Source organism: Sminthopsis crassicaudata, chromosome 5, assembly GCF_048593235.1.
Source record: "Sminthopsis crassicaudata isolate SCR6 chromosome 5, ASM4859323v1, whole genome shotgun sequence".
Classification (NCBI taxonomy): domain Eukaryota; kingdom Metazoa; phylum Chordata; class Mammalia; order Dasyuromorphia; family Dasyuridae; genus Sminthopsis; species Sminthopsis crassicaudata.
Genome location: NC_133621.1, coordinates 146,119,301 through 146,144,680, shown reverse-complemented (window position 1 = coordinate 146,144,680; position 25,380 = coordinate 146,119,301). Strand labels below are relative to the sequence as shown.

Sequence of the window (25,380 nt, the reverse complement as noted above, 5' to 3'; positions counted from 1 at the left end):
CTAAATCCTTTGAAAAACAATATATATACTTACCAACTAATGTTCTTATTCTATTCATTTCCTCTTTTTTCCTTTGTGCTCTAGCTGCTCTGTTTTGTTTTTCAATCCACCTCCTCTCATCACGACTGTAAAATGGCAAACATTTCAAAGATGTAATAATTTTCTAAAGTTTCATGCTCAGAATAATGATTTCTATGGTTAAAACAGAGCAAATCACTGTATTTAAAAGGATGATGCTTAACATTAAGTTAATGAAGTTGATGAGATTAAAAGAGATAGCCCAAGATACAAATAATTAACAGGAAATTCCTGTCTTAGAAGAAATTAAAGGAGATAACTTGAGACCGGAATGATTAAAAGAATTTTAGAAATTCTTGTCTTATTTACAAATATCTCCAGAACCTCTTGGATAACATCTCTATACAAACTTTGTTTTATGACCCTGATTAAGTATAAAATGAATCTCTAAAATTGTTTTCCTTGCCCTTGGTCTCCTTGCCTTGTGCCGGGCGTCCCCTCTATCCCTTTACTATCATCCCCTATGTAGGCAAGTCTGGCCTTTAAGCTCCCTGGAGGTCAAATGTCTACCTATCCCTTTACTATCAATAAAGACTTTGTTTTAACACAGCATTGAGTAGCAAATTCATTTGCTAACCGGACGTGCCCTTTGGTACTTTGGGAAAGGAGAGAGAGGTAATTAGACAACCAGAAAAGGAGCTGATCCATCTCGGCTTAGAGCCTCAGTTTCTCCTCATCAAAGTCAAAGGTCATGGTGTAAAGAAGCATCCCTCAAGTACAATTACAAAACTTTGGCTAAGGTGAACAGATATAGTCTGGAGCAAATTGGTTTTTATATTGAGGATATACTTCTAGAGACCTATGATGCATACATTTCTACTGCAGAAGTCCTTCTGTTCATATATGGAAGTCTTGAAGAATTATTGTGGTTACATCACAACTGACATCTAATGAAGGAGATGCAGGCTGTGAAGAACTAACTTTCTGCAAGCTAAGATTGTACCTGAGTGGTACTATAATGAATAAATGGTTTCTTCTGTTTATATTGTATATAGTCCTCAAAATCTCCTCTAAGAGAAGTGAGAAATTCACTTACAGGAAGAAGAAAGAAAAATATTTGTCTAAGACTGTGTGCTTCCCAGATCCTCAGCCCTCAAACCACAAGGGATTTAGAGTAGGGTGAAGACTTCTAGGAATTATTTTTAAGAGCCCTTCTTTATGCAAATCGCCTGTCCATATCTCTTAACCATTTATTTTTTGCTGAGGCAATTGAGGTTAAGTGACTTGCCCAGGGTCATACAGCTAGGAAGTATTAAGTATCTGAGGCCACATTTGAACTCAGGTTCTCCTGACTTCAGGGCTAGTGTTCTATCTACTGCACCATCTAGCTGCCCCTGACCATTTTTTTTGGGGGGAAACTTATTACAAAGATTTTTTCCCCCTAATTACTCATTTCCAATCTAATTTTAACTGCATTGGTTTTGATAATAACACTTTAAAAATTTATATAAAAAGTTATTCATTTTGTCTTCTGTAATCTCAATATTATATTTGGTTATAAACTATTCCTCTATCCATGTTTTTAGGTAATTTCTTCTTTTTCCCTCTAGTTTGATAGTGTTGTTCTTTATATCTTTTATATTAGTTTGGTGCTTATCCTGGTATATGGTGTGAGATGTTGCTTTATACCTGGTTTTTTTTTTTAATAAGACTTATCCAAACAACTAAGCAGCAGTTAAATGTTTACAGCACTTACTATATGCCAGGCACTGTGTTATGCGCTTTACAATTATCTCATTCAATCCTTATACAACAGCCCCAGGAGGCAGTTGCTATTACTATCCCCATTTGATATCTGAGTAAACTGAGGCAAAAAAAGATTAAGTGACTTGCCCAGAGTCACACAGTCTCTAAATGTTTAAGGACACATTTGAACTTACATCTTCCTAACTACACCCTACAGGTAAAACCACCAAGCCACCTAGCTGCCTAAGTTGAGGACAGGGTTTAACAAACACAGCACTATTGTTTTCATTTGCTTATTTATACTGTGTACTTTATCACAATGATCAACCTATTTTTCAATATGTAACATCATTATTATGATTACTCCTTTGTAATATAGTTTAGTTACTGGTAGGCCCCCTTCTCTTCTTTTGGTTCCCTTTGGTTATTTCCCTTGAAAATGTTAACTTTGACCTTTCATTTCTCCTCATGAATTTCATTATTTTTTTCTAGCTTTACAAAATAATCATTTCATGGTTTGAATATTATGGTACCAAATAAGAAACATTAAGTAGCACTCTCATTTTAATAATATTGATAAAGCCTACTTATAAGCAATTAATATTTCTTCAAATGTTTAGTTCTATTTTTATTTCTATGAAAAAAGTTTTATAGTTCCAGTCATATAGTTTCTATGTGTGTTTTGGAGGCAAGCTATCAAGTATTTCATATATTCTGTAGTTATTTTGGATGGAATTTTTTTGTATCTCTTCTTGCTAAGTTTTATTGGTAAAATACAGGAGGTTTCTCTAGATATTAGACCATCATGTTGACCAGGGGAGCTCCAAAACTCTTCCTCTTTATTCTGATTCCACCTCAAACTGCTCCCAGACCCCAGCTTCTAGACAAGTTTTTGATTATAAAATGAGGCTACTTAGGTATCACTCCTTGCAGAGGATCTAATATGTTATGCCAAGGAACCTCTCTCTCCCCTTGGCATAAGCTGCTTATGCATCCCTCTGTCCGCTGAAATGATATTCTCCTTCAGTGTTATTCCCTCTTATCTTTATCTATTTCCCTAACAGGAGTATGACCTCTCTACCTCCCTGTCGGGATTTCTCTGCTAGAAAATTTCTCTGTTAGAAACTCTCTCTGCCAGGACTCCTCCTCTAGAAACTTTCGGGACTTTGCCACCAAGAAATTCTTTCTTTCTATTCATGCATAGCAAAGGCTGACTTCCCAATGCCAATAATAAACTTCTTTTTTGCCAGTCTAGCTTTTCGGGTTCACAAATTCCTTTACAAAGGACCTCTGCGCTGATCAAAGGGCTTTCCACAACTCCCTGCCTGGCGCCAAACCTCATCACTTTGGGGACACAACCGAAAACCTCTTCATTTGGCTCCCTGACTGGGAATCAAGGGGAGCTGAACCTCTTCAATATGATGTGCACAAAGTAATAGTTTTACATCAATTTTTTTTTTATTCCTATTTTTTATTCTATTTCTTTTTCTTGCCATATTATCATTGGCTCAGATTTAATCAAATTGTCTTTGGATTTTGTTGCTATGATCCTCTTTTTTCTGTTGTTTGGGCAAGTTCTGTGTTCAAAGGACTTTAGAAGATAAGAATCTCTGAAGAAATTTTCTGGATGACAGAGAAAGACTATCCATTCTGTTATTAGAATTAAAAACTAAAAAAAAAAATAACACTGATGATTGCCTCTGGAGCAAGAACTTTAGGGAGGCTTTCTACTTGACTGACTCCAAGGACCAAAGAACATTCCCTCTGGACTTCTTGCCCTGACCGCACTATCCTGATTGGCAAGTGTTATCATGTCACTCATTCTAATCTGGCCATTTAGCCAACATTTTTAGTCATGTTTCATTTTATTGCCCACCCAATCATCTCAGCAGCCACTTATATACTATACATACCATCTGTAATAGCTGCTTCCCTTAATCCTCTCTTTCTAGTTCTGGAACAATGTTGACAGTGTTACTGGAAAGGCTATACCAATCTATATTTCAGTATGGCTCTACTTGTTGTATCTTACTTTCCCAATCCAAATACTCCTTCCTGATCATCATTCCCTTTTATATATTCTCTCACAGTCAAAACATAAGCTCCCCAAGAACAGACTTTTTGTTTTGTATTTGTATCCCCAGTGTATAGCACAATGCTAATTTAGTAAATGCTCCATCATTCCTTCTTTCCTTCCTTCCCTAATAGAATGTAAGGTCTCACAAATTACCATTCAGAGTGAATTTATGTGGCAAATGCTAAGTGGTTTTATTATTATTGTTGAATCTTAGTCATATCCAACTTTTCTTGACTCTGCTTAGGGTTTTTTCAATAAAGACATTAGGAGCAGTCTGGCATTTTTTTCTTCTGCTTATTAAGTGTCTGGGGAAGAGACTCCTTAACTCAAGCCTTGGCACTCTATATCTACAAATCCATCTAACTGCTAAGGGGCAAAAAGTTCTTAACTGCTTGAATATTATTATTAAATTTTATTAAAGATAGTAGCTACCATAAAAGAAATCTCTACATAAGGATGTTGGCTTTGATCTGCTATCAATAGTACATAAGAATTCTATGTACCAGGGACATTTATTCTTGGCTCTGAATTTAGAATTCAGGCTCTTGATTTTTACTTCCCAATTGGAATATATCCTTAAAAAAAAAATTTAAAAATGTAAGTACCTCTACCCATTAGTTTACATAATATTGTGTAAATAGTTTAAAGGTATGGATGTGTATTGTCACATCATAAAAAGGACTGCCATTATTATCTCATATAATATTAATTCATGAAGATTTCCTCACTGTGAAACAAGCCTCAGGAATGTTTCATAACTTTCAAGATACACGATAATCAATTCTGATGGATCAATTTTCAAGACACCCACAAATACATCCTCACATTTTAGAAAGAGGGGGGTAGAAGAGAGCTAAACTACTTTTCTTATTAATGACTTTACTTACCATTCTGCTTTTTCTTTTTCTTCTTCATCTAAATAAGAAAATTCTCTCCAAGAATCAAAGTTATACCTCAAATAAAAAATAAACACAAAATGACAGCTATAAACAATTTCAAGTTTTAAAACTGTTATTTGCATGATATATTTTAGTAAAAAGATGAAACTAGTAATTGGATTAATAATTTTCTATTAACGAAGAGTATCTTACTTTGTTTTCATTTTAAATAGATTGGGGTATAAAACTTTAACATACCCCCTCCCTTTCCTCTAATTACTACAGGTTCTTCAGCTTTTTGAGATTTGTTACGGATTTTTCCCTCCATCTAGCTGTCCTGGATTCTACCTGTCTCCTTTGCTACTCAATATTTTTAACTTTGTAATCAATTACAGGCAACCATAGCAGATGATCATTTTTTTCAATATCTTATGGTAAGCAAAAGTCATTAATTTGTAAAACTGAATTTTATTGTTCCTTTAAGTTCTTTGTGGTCAAGGACCATTCTGGTTTTTGTATTTGTATCTTCTTTCCCTTTCTTAATTACTTCCCCTCTTCTGCCACGTAAATACTTAATAACTTCTTTGTGAATGATTGATAAAAAGACTTCATGCTCATCCTTTTTAGTACTCACTTGAGATTAACCAAGAAAATAAAAACTTATGTATTACAAAATTCACTCAAATATAAATCAGTAAATTGTTAATGAAAAATCTATAATCCTGTCCTTGCTCGATGGGAATAGAGAAACAAGAATCTTTTGTCTATTCAATTTGTATTAAGCCAATACAAATTAATGCAAGTTTCAATTACTTTCATCATAGCATTTTTAATACCTGTACCTGGATTGGAATTATATATTCAGAAAAGGTCAAACAGCTGAAAGAAAAACAGCTTCAAGCAAAAATTTTCAATAAATTCTAAATGAAGGGCTTCAGTAAATTCATGCTGAATTTTTTGAGAATCAACATATGTTTAATTAAAATCCTTTTAAGATAGTAGCACTATTTTAAAAAGCATATTAGCTTACCAAAAAGAATAAAATGCATCTACATCTTCAAATGATGAATTCATATCACCAAGTTTAGGAACATTTTTCTTATTTGACCATCTGAAATATTAAAATAAAAAAACAAATCCAGTCATAAAAACTGATATGAAACCTGAATGGATGTCATAATTTGTAATTGGCAATATTTTAACCATTTCTGCCTAATAGAATATACCTTCAAAATAGAATGAGCAGTTGGTTTGAAAATCTTTCCTTATTACTTTTATAAAACATACTTAAAAGCTATGACACCATAGCTCTCTTCAACAACGAATTCATTCAGACCAGTTTCAACTGTTCAGTAAGGAAGAGAGACAGCTATACTCTGGAAGAGGAACTGAGTGTGTACCACAATATAGCATTTTCACTCTTTCTGATGTTGTTTGCTTGCATTTTTGTTTTGTGTAATAAGATAACTGTATGAATTATGTATACATATATTGGATTTAACATATATTTTAACATGTACTGGGATACCTGCCATCAAGGGAAGGAGGTGGGGGAAAGAAGGGGAAAATTTGGAACAGAAGGTTTTGCAAGGGTTAGTGTTGAAAAATTACCTATGCATATGTTTTGTAAATAAAAAGCTATAACTGAAAAAAGAAAAAAAAAAAAAAAAAGCTATGACACTAATAGCCTTTTATAAAAGCAGAATATAATTTCTAACTTCCCTACCTGATTAAAAAGTCACTCTTTCACATGCCAGACACTACATATAAAGTAAAGTTCGAAAGCTGAAGCCTGGTAAGTGTGAAATATCAAGGAGCAGTGGTACAAGACAGAAGGAGAAATAGGAGTAATATTCTTTCTAGTTCTGTGATTATCCTCTCCAAAACATTTTTTTCTCCCAAACATTTTCTCATTTTTTCCCCAAACATTTCATCATTTGATGATGATACATCAAAAGAGGCAAAATGGTAAAATGGGAAGAACACTGGAACTGGAGATCAAGGGCCTGGCTTCCAATTTGTCCTGCTGTTTACTCCATGGGTGACCCTGAGCAAATTATAATCTCTTCTATCTTCAATTTCTTCATCTGTAAAGTGAGTGGGTTTGGATGAGGCAAACAATTGAGTCCATTTCACTTTAAACATGTGATCTTATGATGCTTTGTAAAGAGAAAGCATATTTATGGCAAGTCTGATGTTTAGTTAAATTTTTTTTTTTTAAGAATACTCCCTTTACAATGAAAATAATACCTAGTAGATATAGAAATTAAGCTTAGAAATTAAGAGAGTCATAAGTGAGTTGAGAGATTAGAAAACTCACTTGAAAGCCCAGGTTTAGAAAACTAAAAGTTTTCCTACTGTCACACTTTCTGAATTAAAAATCTTTGATGTACAAGTAGAATAAATGAACTAGGTTTCTATATCTATTAGAGGACTGGTAGCATGTTCTTGGAATGGAAAAATAATCATTACCTATCTAAAATAATTTTACACAAAAATATACTATATACTTTCATTACCTGGATGTTGAGCCCTAAAAAGGTACAAATGGTGATACTAAGTGCCTTAGATGAGGAATAAGAGATGAGGAAACATGTTGCACATGAAGCCATGTGAGAAAATAACTCTCAAAGGCAGGAAGGTTGAACCACAGACCAGGGAAAACAATATAAATATTTACACAATAAGTAGACTCAATAAAAGCTTAAAAAATTTCAAAGGTACTTAAAAAAAAAAAAAAACTTAAATGTAAACCCACTCTTATCCAGAGAAGCTTTATGGTAATCAGTTGCTCAGAGAAGAGAACAATCATTTTTCTCAACTAATAGTGGGCGAAAGGGAGAAAATGTATAACCAGAAAAGGAGTAAAATGGTGGAAAAAAGAAAAAGAAATGAAGTTACAAGGAAATCATGTATCTACATCAAACTGAGTCATTATCATTACATAAGGCATTGAGAAGGTAAGAAAAACATAAAATAGGGTCTAGAATGTGTCAAAATAGGGCCGCTGTTTTAGGGAATGAAACAATGGAGAAAACTGAGTTTGCTAGATTTTTTTTAAGAGAGAAGAGATAAATATTCTTTTTTTTCTTCTTCTTCCTTGTACAAGAAGAGGAAGTGAAATTAGTTTTCAGAAGAAAAAGGAGAAAATATGGAAGACCTTTCTGTGCATGCAACAGGGATCTATGTTCAAAAGGTGATACCACAGCTCACCTGGAATTCCTTTCAAAAACTGGTGAAAACACTTCAAAGAAATTGTCCTTTGCTTCATTTTTAGAAGGAACTGAGTTATCAAAAGTAGGATCTATACTATTAAATGCTCGTCTTTTCACAGGGTCAGACAACATTTCATAAGCTGAGGAAAAAAAGTTACAAGGTCACAAAATATCGCCAGCTATGATCTGATTTTACATGTTTCTGTGAGAAAATGCTAATTTTACTGGTGTTAGTAGTATTTAAGTTAAAGTAGTCTTTATTTTCACAATATACTAATGGATTATTGCCTTCCACTGTAAAGAGATGAGGTATTAGTTTAAATACCCATTTTTTAAACAGTTTAAATAATTTTAAAAAGCCAGTCTTGGGCAGCAGAGGTAGCAAGTAAGGATCCTTACAATACAGGAATGATATGAGTCAGTGTGTATCTAAAAACTTTTCATTTTGGTCTGAAAACATTAACTTCATTTTAAGTCACACAATTTTTAAGATAAAGGTCTATTTGGAAATGGTGATTAGTATTCTGGGAAGAAAATAGGTTCTCATTTTTCTTAATAAATGTATAAATATTCCTATGTGTAATATAAAGTTTCCTGAATATAATATGGTATCCAATTATGGGTTATGCAATGCATTAGAATACAGAATCAATTTCTTAATTTAGTTTAAACCAGCTTACTTAAACTAGCCATGAAAAGTAATTTTCATTTTGACGTAGTTTAGGTGTTAACACAATGTCATATGTTAAGTCAGACTATGACTTGAAATGGAATAGAAAACTGGAAGGTCTTAATTGTCACCATGAAATAGAAAAAAATCTAAATCAATTCTTCTATTATTAGAAATAATTTTATTTAATTAAAAATTACTTGTTAATGTTACCATACATTAAAGTGAAATATACTGCTTAAGATATTAAATATTAGCCTATAAAAATTTACATTAATCTATTAAACATTAGAAATTCTTATCACTGAAAGTATTTTCTTACCTTTAGTTATGCAAGTAAAGTAGTCATTTTCTCCTTCTGCTATTGGTTCACCTGCTGCTTTTCGTTTGTCTGGATGATGTTTCAAAACCATGGCTTTATCTACCAAATGAGTCAGGTTTGGATAAGTTCATTCACTTAATGTTTTGTATTTGAAAATAAAAACAAGTTAAATTGATTCATTTCTGGAATGTTAAGGATAAATTTGAATATCATGACAAATACTTGGTCATGGAATAGATTCCCTCCTTTTCCCCATTTAACAGTTACTGTAAATTAAAACCTTTTTGGAAGATTTACCATTAAAAATTTTTTAAAAAAAATTTAATTACCAAAGAACTCTATATAAAACTCTATATTCATAAAAATAAATAAATAAAAACGACATAGTTCTCTAGTTAGCATGGTAGAGTCCATATTTGGGGGGGTAGAGAATCTGAGTTTGAATCTTGCCCCTAACACTTATTAGTTGTGCAAACATGAGTAGATCACCTGAATTCTCAAATACTTACTTTTCTTATCTTAAAGGGACAATATTTACACTGCTTACTGAAGAAAATGATTTGTAAATAATAAAGAACTATATAAATGTTAGCTACTATTAATGTTTTAAACATAATTTGATTAAGAAAAAAACATTCAGCTATCCACCAGAACCTTTCTTTGGGGATAAGGAGAAGAAGAAAATGAATCTTGAGATTTGTTTCACTACTATATTTGTATAAGGAATTCTCAGTGAGAAAACTTCAACTAATGCAGATCAATAGCTACTCCACTGTCAAAATCCTTAATGCTAACATAAGTTTTGCATTAAGATACATATTATATATAAAGTGAACAATCAAATTTGTAAATAAACAAGATTTTCAAAGTAATCCTTTTAATGTACTTTAACAAAAAAGTTAAAATAATTTCTACCTACATATTGTAACTAATATTTAATGTCTGTAATTTTTCAATGTATATCGATGAGAACTGAACTTGATTTCACTGTAACTCTCAAATAAGGAAACTTCTTCTAACCTATGCAAGTTGGCATGTCTTTAACTTGCAGACAGAGAGTCTTTCTAAAGACTTGAGAGATTAAATGATGTACTGGCTTAAATAGTCCTAAAGTGTCAGAAGGGTTTATACCAGATCTTTCTGGCAATTAATTAGGCTGACTTTCCAGTTACTGCTTCTTTTCATTCAAGTAAATAATTAGTTGTAATGTTATTTTAATATTATGTTTGTACTTTGAAAAGGAATAAAAATTCTATATGCCTTATCCCTAATCTTCTATGGTGATTCTAACAAAAGAATCCATCATAAAACCAAGAGTCTAAAAGAAATGAAGGAAATTTTTATTAGGGAAGATATTTTATTATTATTATTTATATTTTATTAAGGAAGATATAATGTTCAGTTTTAATGGCATATCCTATGTAAGTAGGATAACTTTTCAATTAATTTTACAGAGTGTTGCCTTAAGTGTTCCCTCTAGAAGCATGATTTGTATCAATAAACCTACAGTCTGCTAGGTTCACCATCTCTACACTGATCCCTTGAGAAGATACATGCTTCTTTTTAAAATTATAAAAAAATACAACAGCATAGTCAAAACCATTCTCTACACATGATACGTTTTAGTTTTAATCTATTTTATATAAAACACCAATAAAATTAAACATTATATAAACAGAGATATTTTATTATATATACCTAATTCATCTAATGCATTTATTGCTTGTCACAGAATTAAAACAAAGATATAGGTTTAGATAGCTAAGTCATTTCCAGAAGACAGAAGAATATTACAGAATAAAAATATAAAAATGTCCCCACATTCCTATGAATCCTGTTAGCTCATCAACTATAAATTTTCCTGATCTCAAGGCCACTTCCTAAGAGTAAGAAGATGGCCAAAAATGTTAGAACTAAAAAAAAAAAGAAAATGATTCAAAATATGATGTTCTATGAGTAAAACATTCTGTTTGTCTAGTACTAGTTTTGCCTTTTATATCCCAAATGTTTCTTTCATAGGATTTCAACTACTTTGATGCTTACTGGACTTCACAGTTTGAGTTTGTCTACTACTGGTAGATAAAAAAATTAATATTTGGTTTATATATGTTTTTCTTCTGATAATTTATAAGACAAACTGTTAATATTTATTACATATGAATTTCATATTGTGAACTCATGAAATAAGACAAGATGAACAGGCAAACCTAAAAATTGTGATATAAAGATGCTCCCAACTCCCAATGTTACCATCTCCACCCTGATCCCAAAAATAACACTGAAGAGATGCAGCAATTAACGTAAGGTTCAGAAATTTTTTTTTTTTCAAATTTCTAGTCACATACTTTCCTTATTCTGCTTATCATTCTGAAGTATAACACAAGTAGAATTACATACAATATTTTGTGTATATGTCAAATTTTTAAAACCCAATTAATCTTGGATTAAATTTTTCCATAAAGAGATTGCAACTGAATGTTTTTAAGTATTAGAAGTCACAGTAGCAATTATTAATTCTACCAAATATTCCATCTAAAACAATGCTTCTTAGTACAAGGACACTGGTTTTAAAAGCTATGCCTCTTAAATTTTTTTCCCCAAGACCATCAACAGGACCCTGTTCAGCATATCCCTGTGATTCCAATCCTTTCTTTACTTGAATAGTGCATAATCTAGCACTGACTTGCCACTTTCTACCATAGTACACACTCACCCATTTATCTATACATCCACCTAAGTATTTACTGAACATCTATTATGCAAAAAATATCATGGCAAGCAAGGAACTAGAAACTAAATGGATACCTATCAATTGGGGAATGGCTGAGTAAGTAATGGTATTTGGATGTAATGGAATATTATTGTTCTGTAAGAAATGATCAGCAGAGTGAAATGAGCAGGACCAAGAGATCATTATATACTTCAACAACAATACTCTATGATGATCAATTCTGATGGATGTGGCCCTCTTCAACAATGAGTTGAACCAAATCAGTTCCAATAGAGCAGTAATGAACTGAACCACCTACACCCAGCAAAAGAACTCTGGGAGATGAGTATGAACAATTACATAGAATTCCCAATCCCTCTATTTTTGTCCACCTGCATTTTTGATTTCCTCCTCAGGTTAATTGTACACTATTTCAAAGTCCGATTCTTTTTGTACACCAAAATAACTGTATGGACAAGTATACATATATTGTATTTAACTTATACTTTAACATATTTAACATGTATTAGTCAACCTGCCATCTGGGGGAGGAGGGGGTGAGAGGAAGGAGGGGAAAAATTGGACAAAAGATTTTGCAACTGTCAATGCTGAAAAATTACCCATGCATATATCTTGTAAATAAAAAGCTATTAAAAAAAAAAAAGAAACAAAGAAAGAAAGAGAGAGAGAGAGAGAGAGAGAGAGAGAGAGAGAGAGAGAGAGAGAGAGAGAGAGAAAGAGAGAGAGAGGGAGGAAGGAAGGAAGGAAAGAAAAGGAAGGATCAACAGGATGATTTCATAGGGGCTTGGAGAGAATTACATGAACTGATGCTAAATGAGGTGAGTAGAACCAAGAGACATTTGTACACAGCAACAACAAACTTATGTGATGGACTTGGCTATTCTCAACAATGAGGTGATTCAAGGCAATTCCAATAAATTTGTGATGAAAAGCCATCCACATGCAGAGAGAAGATTATGGAGACTGAATGTGGTCACAGCATAGTATTGTCACCTTTTTTGTTGTTTGTTTGTTTTTTTTTTTCTCATTTCTTTTGATCTGATTTTTCCTGTGCAGCATGATAAATATGGAAATATATTTAGAAAAATTGAACATTTTAACCTATAGTAGATTATCTGCAATCCTGGGGAGGGGTGAGGTGGTGAGGGAGGGAGAAAAATTTGGAACACAAGGTTGTGCAAGGGTGAATGTTGAAAACTATCTTTGCATGTTATTTTGAAAAAAAAAAAAAAGCTATTACTTAAAAAACAAAAAGAAAAAAAAAATACCATTCCAAGGATTATTAAGGATATAAAGACAAATAAGAAATAGACTATGTCCTTAAAGAGATTATAATCTAATAGGTGAAAAATGGACATTCAGAAATAATTATGAGGATTTGAAAAATGTAATAAAAAGAACATCAATAAACTCATATGGGTTTTAGAGAGCAGTAAATTCTGCCTCCATTTGGGGAATTTAGAAAAACCTTTATAAAAGAGGTGATATTTAAGCAGGCTTTAAAGATGAACAGAAATTTGAATGGTAAAGATGAGGTCCAAATATAGTGGTTGGGAAGAGGAAGAGTACAAGGCAAAAAGGATAAGTAATTCAGTTTGATTGAAGTTACAGGTTTGTAACATGCACACACACACCAAAAGTACTCTGGGCCAAATAATGAAGGACTTTGAATGTCATGCTAAAAAAGTCAGACTTTATTTGGCAAGCAATTAGAATGATTAAAGCAGTGCCTTTGAGAGGCAGATCTCACATAGCTAAGTAAAGAGAGGAAACACTAGACGCACAAATATTGGTTAATGTAATATTCTAAGCAATTAGATACTGAACTAGTATGGGAGCCCTGGGAATGATTTATATGAAATTTTGGTATTAGAATTTATAAAACTTGACGATTAAATGTAGAACAAGAAAAAACAAAATTGTGGGATCATTAGGGGAAATCAAAAAAGGAAGATATGGGAAGACATCATATGAAGTTTAGATTTTGCACAAAACAGGTTTGACATAGTAATGGAAAATCCAGATGTCCAAACAATTAGAAATTAAGTAGGGAATTAGGGAGAAGATGAGCTAGAGAGCAACTGAAATCATGGAAGACAGATGGCCAAGCCTGAGAATGATGAGAAAGAAGAATGATGAAGATAGAATCCTAAGGAAGAGAAGCAAGATAATCCAGAGAAGGAAACAGAAGTAGGAATAGAAGAGGATACAGTTTCACAGAAACCAAGATAGGAGATTAAATAGGAAAGTATATCAATGGAGTCAAATGTTGCTGAGATATTAAATTCAAGGACTAAGAAAAGGATGATAAGGTTTCATTGGTAATCTGAGATCTTTTTGGACATGCATCTTACTATCCTTATGTGTGGCTGCAGTAAAGTTAAAGTATGGATAATAAAGAATTGGGAGGATTCCCTTGTCTCAACCTTATTTTCCATCCTTTTCAGTTGATTATATACAACTAGTCCAACTCCATGCTGTCTGCTACCCTTGAAATTCTTCTATCTTACCCTACTGCAACTCATCCCTTGGCAAACCCTGTTTCTCTACCTTTCCTGTTTATCCTCAGTGAGTTTGAACACTCATGGAGAAACCTGTGTACACTTAAGCTCAGCACAAATTTCTGTTATCTCAACTGGGTATCAGCAATCTGATTCTTCCCTGATGACTACCACTGATTTCTCCTAACAGTTGTTCCAAAACTTTTTCTGAAGTCTCCTATACCATTTTCCTTTATATGTTTCAGCAAAGGAACTTGCCTCCAATTTTTGCAAGAGATTCTATTCTAAATAACTTCTTCCCAATTCCGCAAATCAAAATTTTTCTAAATTAACTTTTATTCTCTCTTCTTTTTGTTCAAATCTCTAATAAAATGGTTCTTCTTCCTACGACTTTCATCCAAACTTCTCTACCATTTACTAGCATGCTTTTAATCACTTAGGTTTGAGTCATTCACTTCCTCTCATCCTCTCATATTCAATCTGTTGCCAATTCTCATAGATTCTATTTCTATAAGATCTCTTGCATCCGTTTCCTTTTCTCAACTCGCATGAAACCATTGGCCATCCTATTTAGGATCTCATCACCTCACATCTGAAATAGTCCCTCTCTAATACATCTTACACATAGAAGCCAAAATAATCTTTCTGAAGCACAAATATGATAATATATGTTGCTCTCTTGCTTGAGACTTTTCAGCAGTTCCTGATTTCCTCTAGGACAAAACTTATTTAGACACATAAAGCCCTGAAGAATCTGGTTCCAGCCAACCTTTCCAGATTTGTTGAATTTACAATGCTTTTCATCATTCGAGACTACTTGTCTTTACTTCTCCATGCCTTTGTCCAATTATTTCCCATCCCAACAATATACTCCCTCTCTGCCTTTACTTCTTAAACTCTTTCATTTCCTTCAAAGCTTAGCTCCCAAGCTACTCTTTATAGAAAGCCTTTCTTCATACACTCCTAGCTACTAAAGGTCTTTACCTCTTAGTATTAAATTATTATTAAATTAAATTTGTTTGATGTGGTTCCTAGTACAATGTAAGTCTTTTCTGTCTTTGTATCTCCAATACCTAGCATAAAAATTCACTAGGTTGAACTGGAAATTTATTAGGCAGAAACTCAGCTCCTCTGACTAAATTACAAATTTTCCAAAAAAATATACAACAAAACTGAAGTATGAACTTCTAGTCATTTTCTTCACCTATTCTAGTGTTATAATTGGTTAAATTGAGATTGTAATTTTTTTTTTTTTTGGTGGAGAGATTATGGTAGAGTTATAAGATATAGGGAATAGTAAGAAGCCAGTGTTTAATAAAGATGAGAGTAACATGGCTAAATGTGGTTGAGGCAACTGAAGTTTGAATCCTTTGGTGAAAAATTCTGAATAATTTTTCTTATCATGTCATTTAAAATATAACAAGGCTCTTAAAAAAAAAACCAAAAAAAAAATATATATTTTTGAACAAAAAGAAAAGCCAACATTAAGAATAATGTGATTTTAAGCCTGGAACAAAGCAATACCAATCTAAGAGCACAGATGTTGAATCCTTCAGTCATGTCTAATTCTTTGCTGACTTTTTGGCAAAGTTATTGGAATGGTGTGCAATGGCAAATTATCTCCAGTGGATTAAAGCAAAACAAAGGTTAAGTTTAAGTGACTTGCCCAGGGTCACAGAGCTAGTAATTGCTTGAAACGGGATTTAAATTCAGATCTTCCTGACTCCAGGCCGAGTAATCTATCCACTGAGCCACCTAGCTTCCTCCTAAGAAAGCATAATAACTCTTTCTAAATATAGGTAAGACACATTACCAAAGAGACCAGAAGCTTAACTTATTTTTAAAAACTGACCATCTTAAGAATTTTTCCTTTAAAGGGAAAATTCACACTACAATCTGATTTTTTTTTAAATCCTTAATAAGGAAGTAAACAAATGAGAAAATATGTACTGATAATAAGTCTGTTTTCTGGTTTTGCTAGTCCAAGAATACTCTAACCACAAAGTGTTTTTAACTGATGTAATTCTACAAAAGCATAGTTAAATCTAGAGCTTTTTCACACCCTTTAAAAAGAATAACTATATTCTTATGTCAGACTTGGAAGATTTCCAAAATAGTAACCAATATAAAATACTTACGGGCTGCTTTGATTTGTTTCTGAGTAGCCCTGTATCTTACATGTCCAAGTCCAAGAACCGCATAATGATCTTGATTCTGAAAAACAAAGATAAAAAATTTAAATTCAATAAAAATACACTTCTCATTTCTTGTGTCATGCATATCAGTACGCAGCTAAGAAAGCCTTTCTCAGAGCATGTCAATGAGCAAATCTGGGATGTGAAAGAATAGTTGAATGGCTCCTGCCTCTAGGCTTACACCAAGAACAGGGAACAATCCTTTGAGTGGGAAAAGAACCTGAGCCCTGTTGGCTATGTCTTGGGATCTCTCAAGGAGTATTAATAGCATATAATCTTGTGAGTAGGATTGTTTCATTTCTTATCTTTGAATGTCTAACACATAGCACAATGCCTGGCACATTTTAGGAGTTTACTAAATGCTTATTAATAAATAACTGATAGGCTGCCACGTTTGAGATTCCATGAGCTTTGTATGACAAAAGAAAGCAGTGTGGCTTTTAACTTATTCAAAGTGGACCATTTTGTTTGGCTGCTGTACTAATTCCTTAGGCCCCAAGGGGAGTAACAAGAGAGATGCTTTTACTAAGAAAAAATGTATTCCCAACTCCTTATGGAAGCAGGCTAATTCTCTAAATAAGGGCTAAAAGGAAGACCATTACCCAATAAATAAATTTTTAAAAATACCCAATAAATAACTTTTTAAAAAGAGGGTGTGTTAAGTGTAGAAATAATGATAGACTAGAGAACAGATAAATGTAATATGAATAAGGAGTAATTGGGAATAGGGTTTTTCCAGGTTAAGAGCTTGATTTGCTCTTTGCTACCAACATATGGAATTCAGAAATGGTTGTAGTGATATAGGAGGCTCCTAGGGTGTCTCCTTAGGAGAGTCCCTCTGGAATTCTAATGGATTAGTCACATTCAAAGAAATGGAGGGACTCTATCAATGGGGTGGTTGGAGACGGAATAGTGACCATTCCCCCCCCCTCTATCACAGGATCACAGCATCACAGACTAAAGCCCAAACAGTCCTAATTTTATATTTAAGAAAACTGAGACCCAGTTAAATGGCTTGCCATGATCATATAGGTACCAATAAGAAGAGCCAAGATTCAAATCCTTTCTTTTTCAAATTTAATATTCTTTCCTTTGTTTCAAAATGCCTCCTTCATTGTAGAGATCTAGTATGTTCTTCTGGAGGCTATGCTTCCTTATCTGTTTATTCTTTGCCCACCTTCCTAGAAAGCTTAGAAACCTAGTATTACTTTGAGCAGAAAAAGCTGGAAAAGTTCTCATTAAAAGATGAACTGGTAGTACCGGTGCTCACGACCTTTTGTGCAAAAAAGGGCTTTTAATAAGGCTATACAATATATTGTTATTTAGAATATAGGCACATTTCTTTTTTTAATCAACAAAAGGAAAATCACCTAGAAAACAGTTCTCATGACTCAAGCTACATGATGCACTATAAAGTCAAATGAATTAGTAAGTGTAATTCTAAGAACAATAACAAAGAAATAACAGGCAGAAAGATCTTGGAATGTCATGATAGCAGGGAAAATACCCCTGAAAGTTGAAATCCCTTAGAGATATTATCTAACAATTTCAAGGAACATATGACTACAATGTAACATAAAATGGTAAATACATATACAATACCTTCCAGTCTTTAGGATCAAGGGTTTTCAGCATAGGAAATTCCTCTAATTGTAATTCTTCATCTTCTGACTCCTCTGATAATTCTTTCTTATCCTCCAGTTCCTGAAAAGAGGCTGAAATATTCCTGTTTCGCCTCTTAATAAATGCTTCATACCATCTTCCCACTGGTTCAACTTGACAGATTACAGAAGCTATGATTGAAAAGTATTGAGAAGTTTCAATGCTCTTTACAGTATAGGTATTTTAAAATAAAGCATTTCCCCAGGGAATAACAAGGCTAAGTAAATGATGTATTCATATATATATATATATATATATATATATATATATATATATATATATATATATATATATATATATATATATATATATATATATATATATATATATATATATATATATGTATGTATATTTTAATTTCCAAAAGCATCACTTATGAAAATAGTTGAACTAATCGAGCTACCAGAAGGATTAGTTATATACAATTGATTCCCAGAAAAAAACACAAGTCTCATATTCTGAAGTGTTTTTGTGCTATGCACCAACAGTCAAGCTCTTAACAGCTTCATATTCCAAGTACATTGATATTGACTTTCCTGAGAAAGTGGAGGGAAATCAGGAAAAAAAAAGAAAAATTCTGAAAACTATTTTTTACATCATAATAGCAACAACAATTTCCCCTAAGAAAAGGGATTGTTATGAAATTTATTTAACCCAGGTCAACACAAGATCTCTTCGAGTCATCTCAAAAGATGTTAAACGATTTATTCACATGGTGTACCCAAACCTGGGTCACACATTTCTAAAGTGAATGTATCACCAGCATTGTTTAAGTGCATTTTCCAAGGTCCTTCTTGAATCAACTAATGGACATTTACTAGGAATTCTTAAAAAATGAGGGTAAATTGCTCTAACTGGGGAAAAATTATAATAAAATTTCGAGAAAACGTAAATTGTGCTACATGTTGGGTAAATTGCTACTGCTTAATGACAAGTCAATAAAAAGCAGCCGTTCTGTCTCATAAATGACCTCCACAAACACTGAAGGTAATTGAATACCTGTTCACACCTTGTTTCAAGAATCCAAGACTCTCCTTGCACTATTCCAGAATCAAGCTTAATCACTACTTAACACATTTGAAGCATCATTCCTGACATTTCCTTCTCCTTTAAGATGGTCACTTTAATATTGCAAAAATCCCAGTTTTATCAGATTCTATCTCCTGCTACGTCCTGCAACAATCCAAGCATTTAGCAGATCACCCTCATCAGCAGCTGATCCAAAAAGCACATCTGGAGCCAACCTTCCCGCAAGGAGCCTTTATTTCGGGAACACTCAGCCCTTCCTGGCTAGGTAGGGCTGAACAATCCTGGTCCTTTGAAAGCAGACTTCAGCATCCCAGCTCACTACCCCGGGGAAGAAAGGAGTCTCAACCAGGTCTTCAGAAGAAGACGAGATTAGTCAGTTACACACCGGGACTCCCATACACAACACAAGCCGGACGGAGGTGTTCCCCATGCAAGCTGGTAGGGGGAGAGGGGTCACTTCAGGCCTCTGGAAGCTTGCAAATTTAAGTTTCTCTAGCAGCAGAGCAACTTCTCAACACACGAACTTCACACAGAAATGACCTCCGCTAAGGGCGCACCAACGCCGATCTCCAAAGGAGCCGCGGCACGCAGGCGGACGGCCAGGCTCTTAGTGACCCGGGGGCGAGCAGGGAGCCGGCGCCGGAGGATCGAGGTGCAAGGCGCGCCCGGCACCGGGATGCCTTTGTGTGGGCAGCCGGCGGCACGTGGGGGACCCAGCCTCGGCTTCTCCCCCCCTCGCGGGGACCTCGGCGCTTCCTCCCCCCCGCCAGGGCGGAGAGAACGGGGCGCCGGAGGAGCCCGGAGGCTTTGCCCGCAGCCCATTCATGATTCAGCTCTCAGCTCGGAGACCCTGCGCGGGGACGCTCCGGGGGCTCCCGCTCCGACCCAGATCCCGACTACCCGGCGCTTCCCACAGGTGCCCTTTGGCCCCTCGTGCCTCCGGGCGCAGCCGGTTCACAGGGCGGAGCCAGCGGCCAGCAGGGAGGTCCGGCTCGGGCGGAGGGCAGGGTCTGGAGAGCTCGGGCTGGGGAGGCACGGGCGGGGGAGGACGGGAGCACCGAGCGGCTCCAACCACTTACCCGCCGAAAGAGCTCGGGTGACGGCAGTGCCCTGGCCGTCCGGCGCGCCGGGCAGCAGCAACATGATGGCGCTGGTCCAAGCGGCGGTTCCTCTCCCAGGTTGGGACGCCTCGCGGTCCCTCTCCTGCTCCCCGGCGGGTCTCTCGCGCCTCCGCTCGCTCTCCAGAACCCAGGAACCGGCGCATGGAGACAGGCCACAACTGCTTCCGGGTCATTGCCCTCTGGGTGCGACGCTCTCTCCAGTCCCCCATCGTTGTACGTACAGACACAGTCTGACGCTGATTCTGGCTCGGCCGGGCACCGGAGCCTCACCGAAGGTTCCTAGACTGCCCCACTCTTTCCGAAGTTGGAAGGGAGGCTTTGTAGGAACTGTTTATTTTCTTTATAGATACCGCCCTCGGTGGATTTGCGCAGGGATTCCTTGTGAACAAACATTTATTTTTCCTGCACAGTCTTTGTGTTTTTCTTTTTTATTATTTTCCTCTCGTTACATGCAAAAACAATTTAACGTTTTGTTTTTAAAACTTTGAGTTCCAGATTTTCTCCTTTCCTCCCTCCTTATCCCCCAAAATCGATCATGCAAGCAGTCGGCAACCATTAGGAACTTATTCTTCGGCAAGCATTCTGCTCAGTGCTTGAAGTAAAAAAGCAGAAAAAAAAGGAAAACACTAAACAACCCTATTCTGACTTCAGAGTTCACATTCTAAGGGGCATGCGTTCAAATAAGAGTACATATAATATCGGTACAATGTAAATAAATGATAGGCTATTTTAGAAGGTCATAGCAGTAGAAGGTGGGACGGCAGACTTATTAGACCCTGAAGTCAACTCTATTATTTCTGGTGCCACCCTGGTGGAAGCTCACTGCTTGTTTCACTCCACTAAGCCTCCATTTCTGAAGTTGAATTTGCAGCCATGGCAAGGGATTCATTTTACAAAAATTTTACAATTTATTTATATTTTACAAATATAAAGTAATTATCGCGTGCCAAGGGATATGCAAAAATAAATAGAGAACAGGCCCTGACCTCAAGGAACTCACAATATGGTAATTATAAAAATCTGAATTTATATGAAAATCTGTCCAACATCATTAAGACAGTGCTAATTCTATACTTTATTCTAGATACCATCATTTAAAAAAAAAAAAATGTCTGTGCCACAGCAATTTAATTTTCACTTATTGAATGCCTAATATACAGAAGCACTGTTTTAGAAATATACTACTCTGGACTTATGGGGCTCACCCAGAATCCTTGCCTTGAACTGAGTCCTGGAATGGGAGGCCAGAACCATGGAACAGAGGACATTGAAGTAGAAAGTTTTGGGAATATTTGGACCTGGATTCACATCTCACCACTGATTGCTGCTACTTCTCTAGATGGCACAGTGGATAGAGTCAGCAAGAAACGAGTTCAAACCCTGCCTCAGGCACTTAGCAGCTCTGTCGCTTAACTTCCTTTATGACAGTTTATTAATCTATAAAATGAGCTGGAGAAGGAAATGGTAAGCCATTCCAGTATTCCACCTCTGACATTTGCTGCTATCTGTATAATCTTGTCTTAACTCTTCTGGGTCTCCCTTTACTTTTCCCACTCCGTTTCTGAGTATGTGAACGGGAAGATTCACTGGATAAATAAGTGATAGCTAGCAGGGTCTATCTGTAAGTAGTGTGTCCCTGGGCACATATGGTATAACTACAGTTCACTTTGATGGATCACTTAATAAAGGTGAATCAAGGTGAGAAGGCTGTAATTATGTATAAAGCATGAATCCTGCCTATTGGGAATGTATTCTTCTACTCTTTCATTCCTTCAACAAATGACTACCAACTAGTGTAAGGTCCTGGAGTAGGAAGGAGAGGGGATAATAACTAAAATATTGTATAGCACATATTGCACATGTTTTACATATGCTATATATATGTGTATATATATCCTAATAATCACTAAAACTATTATTAGCCAATTGATAACCAACAATTAAGAGTTAATAATAGCTAATAATTACATCATGGCTAAGATATAAATATTAACTAATACTAACAGTTGTTAAGACAATGTCTTATTTGTTTATTATATCATATATTGTATGTAATATTAATAATTGATTAATAGATTGTAATCATTATTAATATCAACAAATAGCATTAATCAGTAACAACTAATGGCTTAAAGTTTGGGAAGCCCTTTATAAATATCACAAAGAAATAATTATGCTCATTTTTATAGCACTTAACAGTTAAGAAAGCACCTTCATCACAACCACACTGTAAGAAAGGTAAATATTATGTCATTTTACTTATTTTTTTAATAATAGCTTTTTATTTTCAAAATACATGCAAGGATAGTTTTCAACATTCACCCTTGCAAAACCTTTTGTTCCAAAGTTTTCTTCTCCCTTCTCCCACCCCCTTCCCTAGACAGCAATAATCCAATATATGTTAAACATATATGATTTTTCTATATATATTTCCACATTTATCATGCTGCACAAGAAAAATCAGATCACAAAGGAAATAAAATGAGAAAAAAAAAAAAAAAAAAAAAAGCAAGCAAGCAACAACAAAAAAGGTGAAAAACTATGTTGTGATCCACATTCAGTTACCACAGTCCTCTTTCTGGATGTAGATGGCTCTCTCCATCACAAGGAATTAGGTTGAATCATCTCATTGTTGAAAAGAACCACATTCAGCAGAATTGATCATCACATAATATTCTTGTTGCTGTGAACAATGTTCTCTTGGTACTACTTGCTTCACTTAGCATCAGTTCGTGTAAGTCTCTTCAGGCCTTTTGGATAATTTCTTATAGAACAATATTATTCCATAACATTTATATAACTTATTTAGTCATTCCCCAACTGATGGGCATCCACTTAATTTCCTGTTCTCCACCACTACAAAAAGGACTGCTAAAACATTTTTGCACATGTGGATCCTTTTCCATTTTTTATGATCTCTTTGGGATATAGGCTCAATAGAGACACTGCTGGATCAAAGGGCATGTACAGTTGCATAGCCCTTTGAGCATAGTTCCAAATTGTTCTCCATAATGGTTGGATCAGTTCACAACTCCACCAACAATGTAGTAATATCCCAGTTTTCCCACATCCCCTCCAACATTTATCATTATTTTTTCCTGTCATCTTAGCCAATCTAAGATATGTATAGTGGTTATTATATCATTTTAAAAAGAAGGAAACTGAAGTTTAGATGCAAAGTGATTGTCTGACAATCACACACTGATAACAGGAGTACAGGCTCAAACCGAGGTCTCCAGACTCCAAGTTTAGAGCAGATCTTTGAAGACAATAGAGTCACACAATACATTTTTAAGAGTTTTTTTTAATTAATTTTATAATTATAACTTTTTTTTTACAGTACATATACATGGGTAATTTTTTACAACTTAAATGAAATCATCCACAATAACAACCACCACCAAAGATAGAGATATAATCATTTAAGGAAAGTAGATCCCACCTACCTCTATCTGAAGAATCTGTTTTTCTGTTGCCAATCATGATCTCTTCTTCAAACCCACAGATGGGTCTGTACATGGGCTTAGCCTAAGTAGAGCTAAAAATAAGAACAGTATTAGTTAGTTTTCCTTCCATTCCCAATTAATGATCATTGCTATGTATCCTTTAACTTCTTCAAGTCCTCCATAGACTCCTGGGAAAGCAGGAGGAAGAAACAATTATATAGTCGTGTGAACACCCTCTAACAAAATCACACTTAATGTATGAAACTCTTTCAAGAGTTATTTCTTCCCCAATCACCCACTTTCTCTGCATGTGTATTCCCATTTGTAAATTTTTGTTTTGAAACTGAGTCTCCCCTTCTCAGCTTGGATATAAAAACTTGCTCATGCACCAATCCCAATCCTGAGCTCCTGGGGAATTTTGATCTGCTTAATTTTTCCAATGGAACAGTTTATTCTTCCTGAGGCAGCCTCTTAGCATCCCACTCCACTACTAGGGGCTCACCATAATGAAGCCAAACTTATCCCTATTGCATCTTAGAACTCCCAAGCTCAAATGATACATCTAAGTAAAGAAGTAGATAGAGTGCTGGAGTCAAAAAAAAAAAATCTGAGTTTGGATCTTGTCTCTTGAACTTCCTAGTTAAGCCACTAAACCATTATCAGCTGTAATTTCTTCATCTGCAAAATGGGGATTAATAACACCTGGTTCACAAGGTTGCTGCAAGAACTAAATGAGATAACATTTACTTAAGCAAAACACTTTGCCAACCTTAAGTGCTAGGTGGTGGTGTGAATAGAGTGCCAAGCCAGAGTTAGGGATCTTCCTGAGTTCAAATCCAGCCCCAGATGTGTGGCCTTGGGAAAGTGCTTCAGTTTCTTTATAAAATGAATTTTGTCAAGAAAATCCCCAATAGGTCACAATTTGAATGACGTAACTAAAAAAATACAGAACACAATTTCTGTCCCTCAGTTTTAGTCTTCCACAGCAACAGGGATTATTGTTATGCTCTATCACACCTGGTGTTGTGTTTTTGTTATCTTATATTTAAACAGGAATCTTGATTGTTCCCCCTCAACCCCCAATCAATATTTTCACTGGATAGAGGGATAAATAAATCTTTCATCCAAATGTTTCCATAGCAACCATCTCAGCTCCATCTGCTCTCTGATACAGACTACCTTCCTTTAAATAGGTCTAGGCGCTTTCTAGTCACTTATTTAAGGGTACTGTCCTACTTTGTGGATGATTTAAGGGTAATTTTTGACAATACAAGATCTCATTTAAGAACTTATCTAACTATCCTAAATATAATACATTATTCCCTATTCTTCCTTACAAAAAAAGACAACCTCTGTCCTTATGGAACTTTCATTTCTAAATTCCTTTAACTGACATGCACATTTGCTGTTCCTATTTTCAACCTCCCAAATCTTGCTTTCAATTCAAATATGCCTAAACCAAAATTCATCATTTTCCCCCTTTATTTCTCAGATCAGTTCCTCATTTTCACCTCCCTAATCTCTATTGATAACACCATTCTCCCAGTAAGAGGCTCTTAAATCTGCCACTTTTTACTTCTCCATGTCTCTCAGTATCAGCTTTGGGTTACTAGACTCTGCTCATTGTTTGGAGGACATGATCATATCTATCTTCCTTTTTATTGCCATTGATTGTTTACTATATAATTTTACGTGATTCTCTCTCTCTCTCTCTCTCTCTCTCTCTCTCTCTCTCTCTCTCTCTCTCTCTCTCTCTCTCTCTCTCTCTC

The 25,380-nt window shown here is 35.0% G+C and overlaps 1 protein-coding gene across 2 annotated transcripts in view; it reads right to left on the bottom strand.

The window, feature by feature from the left end:
• DNAJC2 (DnaJ heat shock protein family (Hsp40) member C2) overlaps positions 1 to 20,331 on the bottom strand; it is a 34,774-nt gene extending 14,443 nt beyond the window's left edge. For both annotated transcript variants that reach the window (XM_074268432.1, XM_074268434.1), the window contains exons 1-8: positions 20,124 to 20,331; positions 17,956 to 18,146; positions 16,297 to 16,372; positions 8,927 to 9,025; positions 7,933 to 8,074; positions 5,750 to 5,830; positions 4,729 to 4,794; positions 34 to 125 (exon numbers count right to left, since the gene is read on the bottom strand). In XM_074268432.1, the coding sequence (XP_074124533.1) occupies positions 34 to 125; positions 4,729 to 4,794; positions 5,750 to 5,830; positions 7,933 to 8,074; positions 8,927 to 9,025; positions 16,297 to 16,372; positions 17,956 to 18,146; positions 20,124 to 20,187 (811 nt within the window). In that variant the 5' untranslated portion in view covers positions 20,188 to 20,331. The remainder of the gene's footprint in view (positions 1 to 33; positions 126 to 4,728; positions 4,795 to 5,749; positions 5,831 to 7,932; positions 8,075 to 8,926; positions 9,026 to 16,296; positions 16,373 to 17,955; positions 18,147 to 20,123) is intronic.
• Positions 20,332 to 25,380: the final 5,049 nt, after the last annotated feature.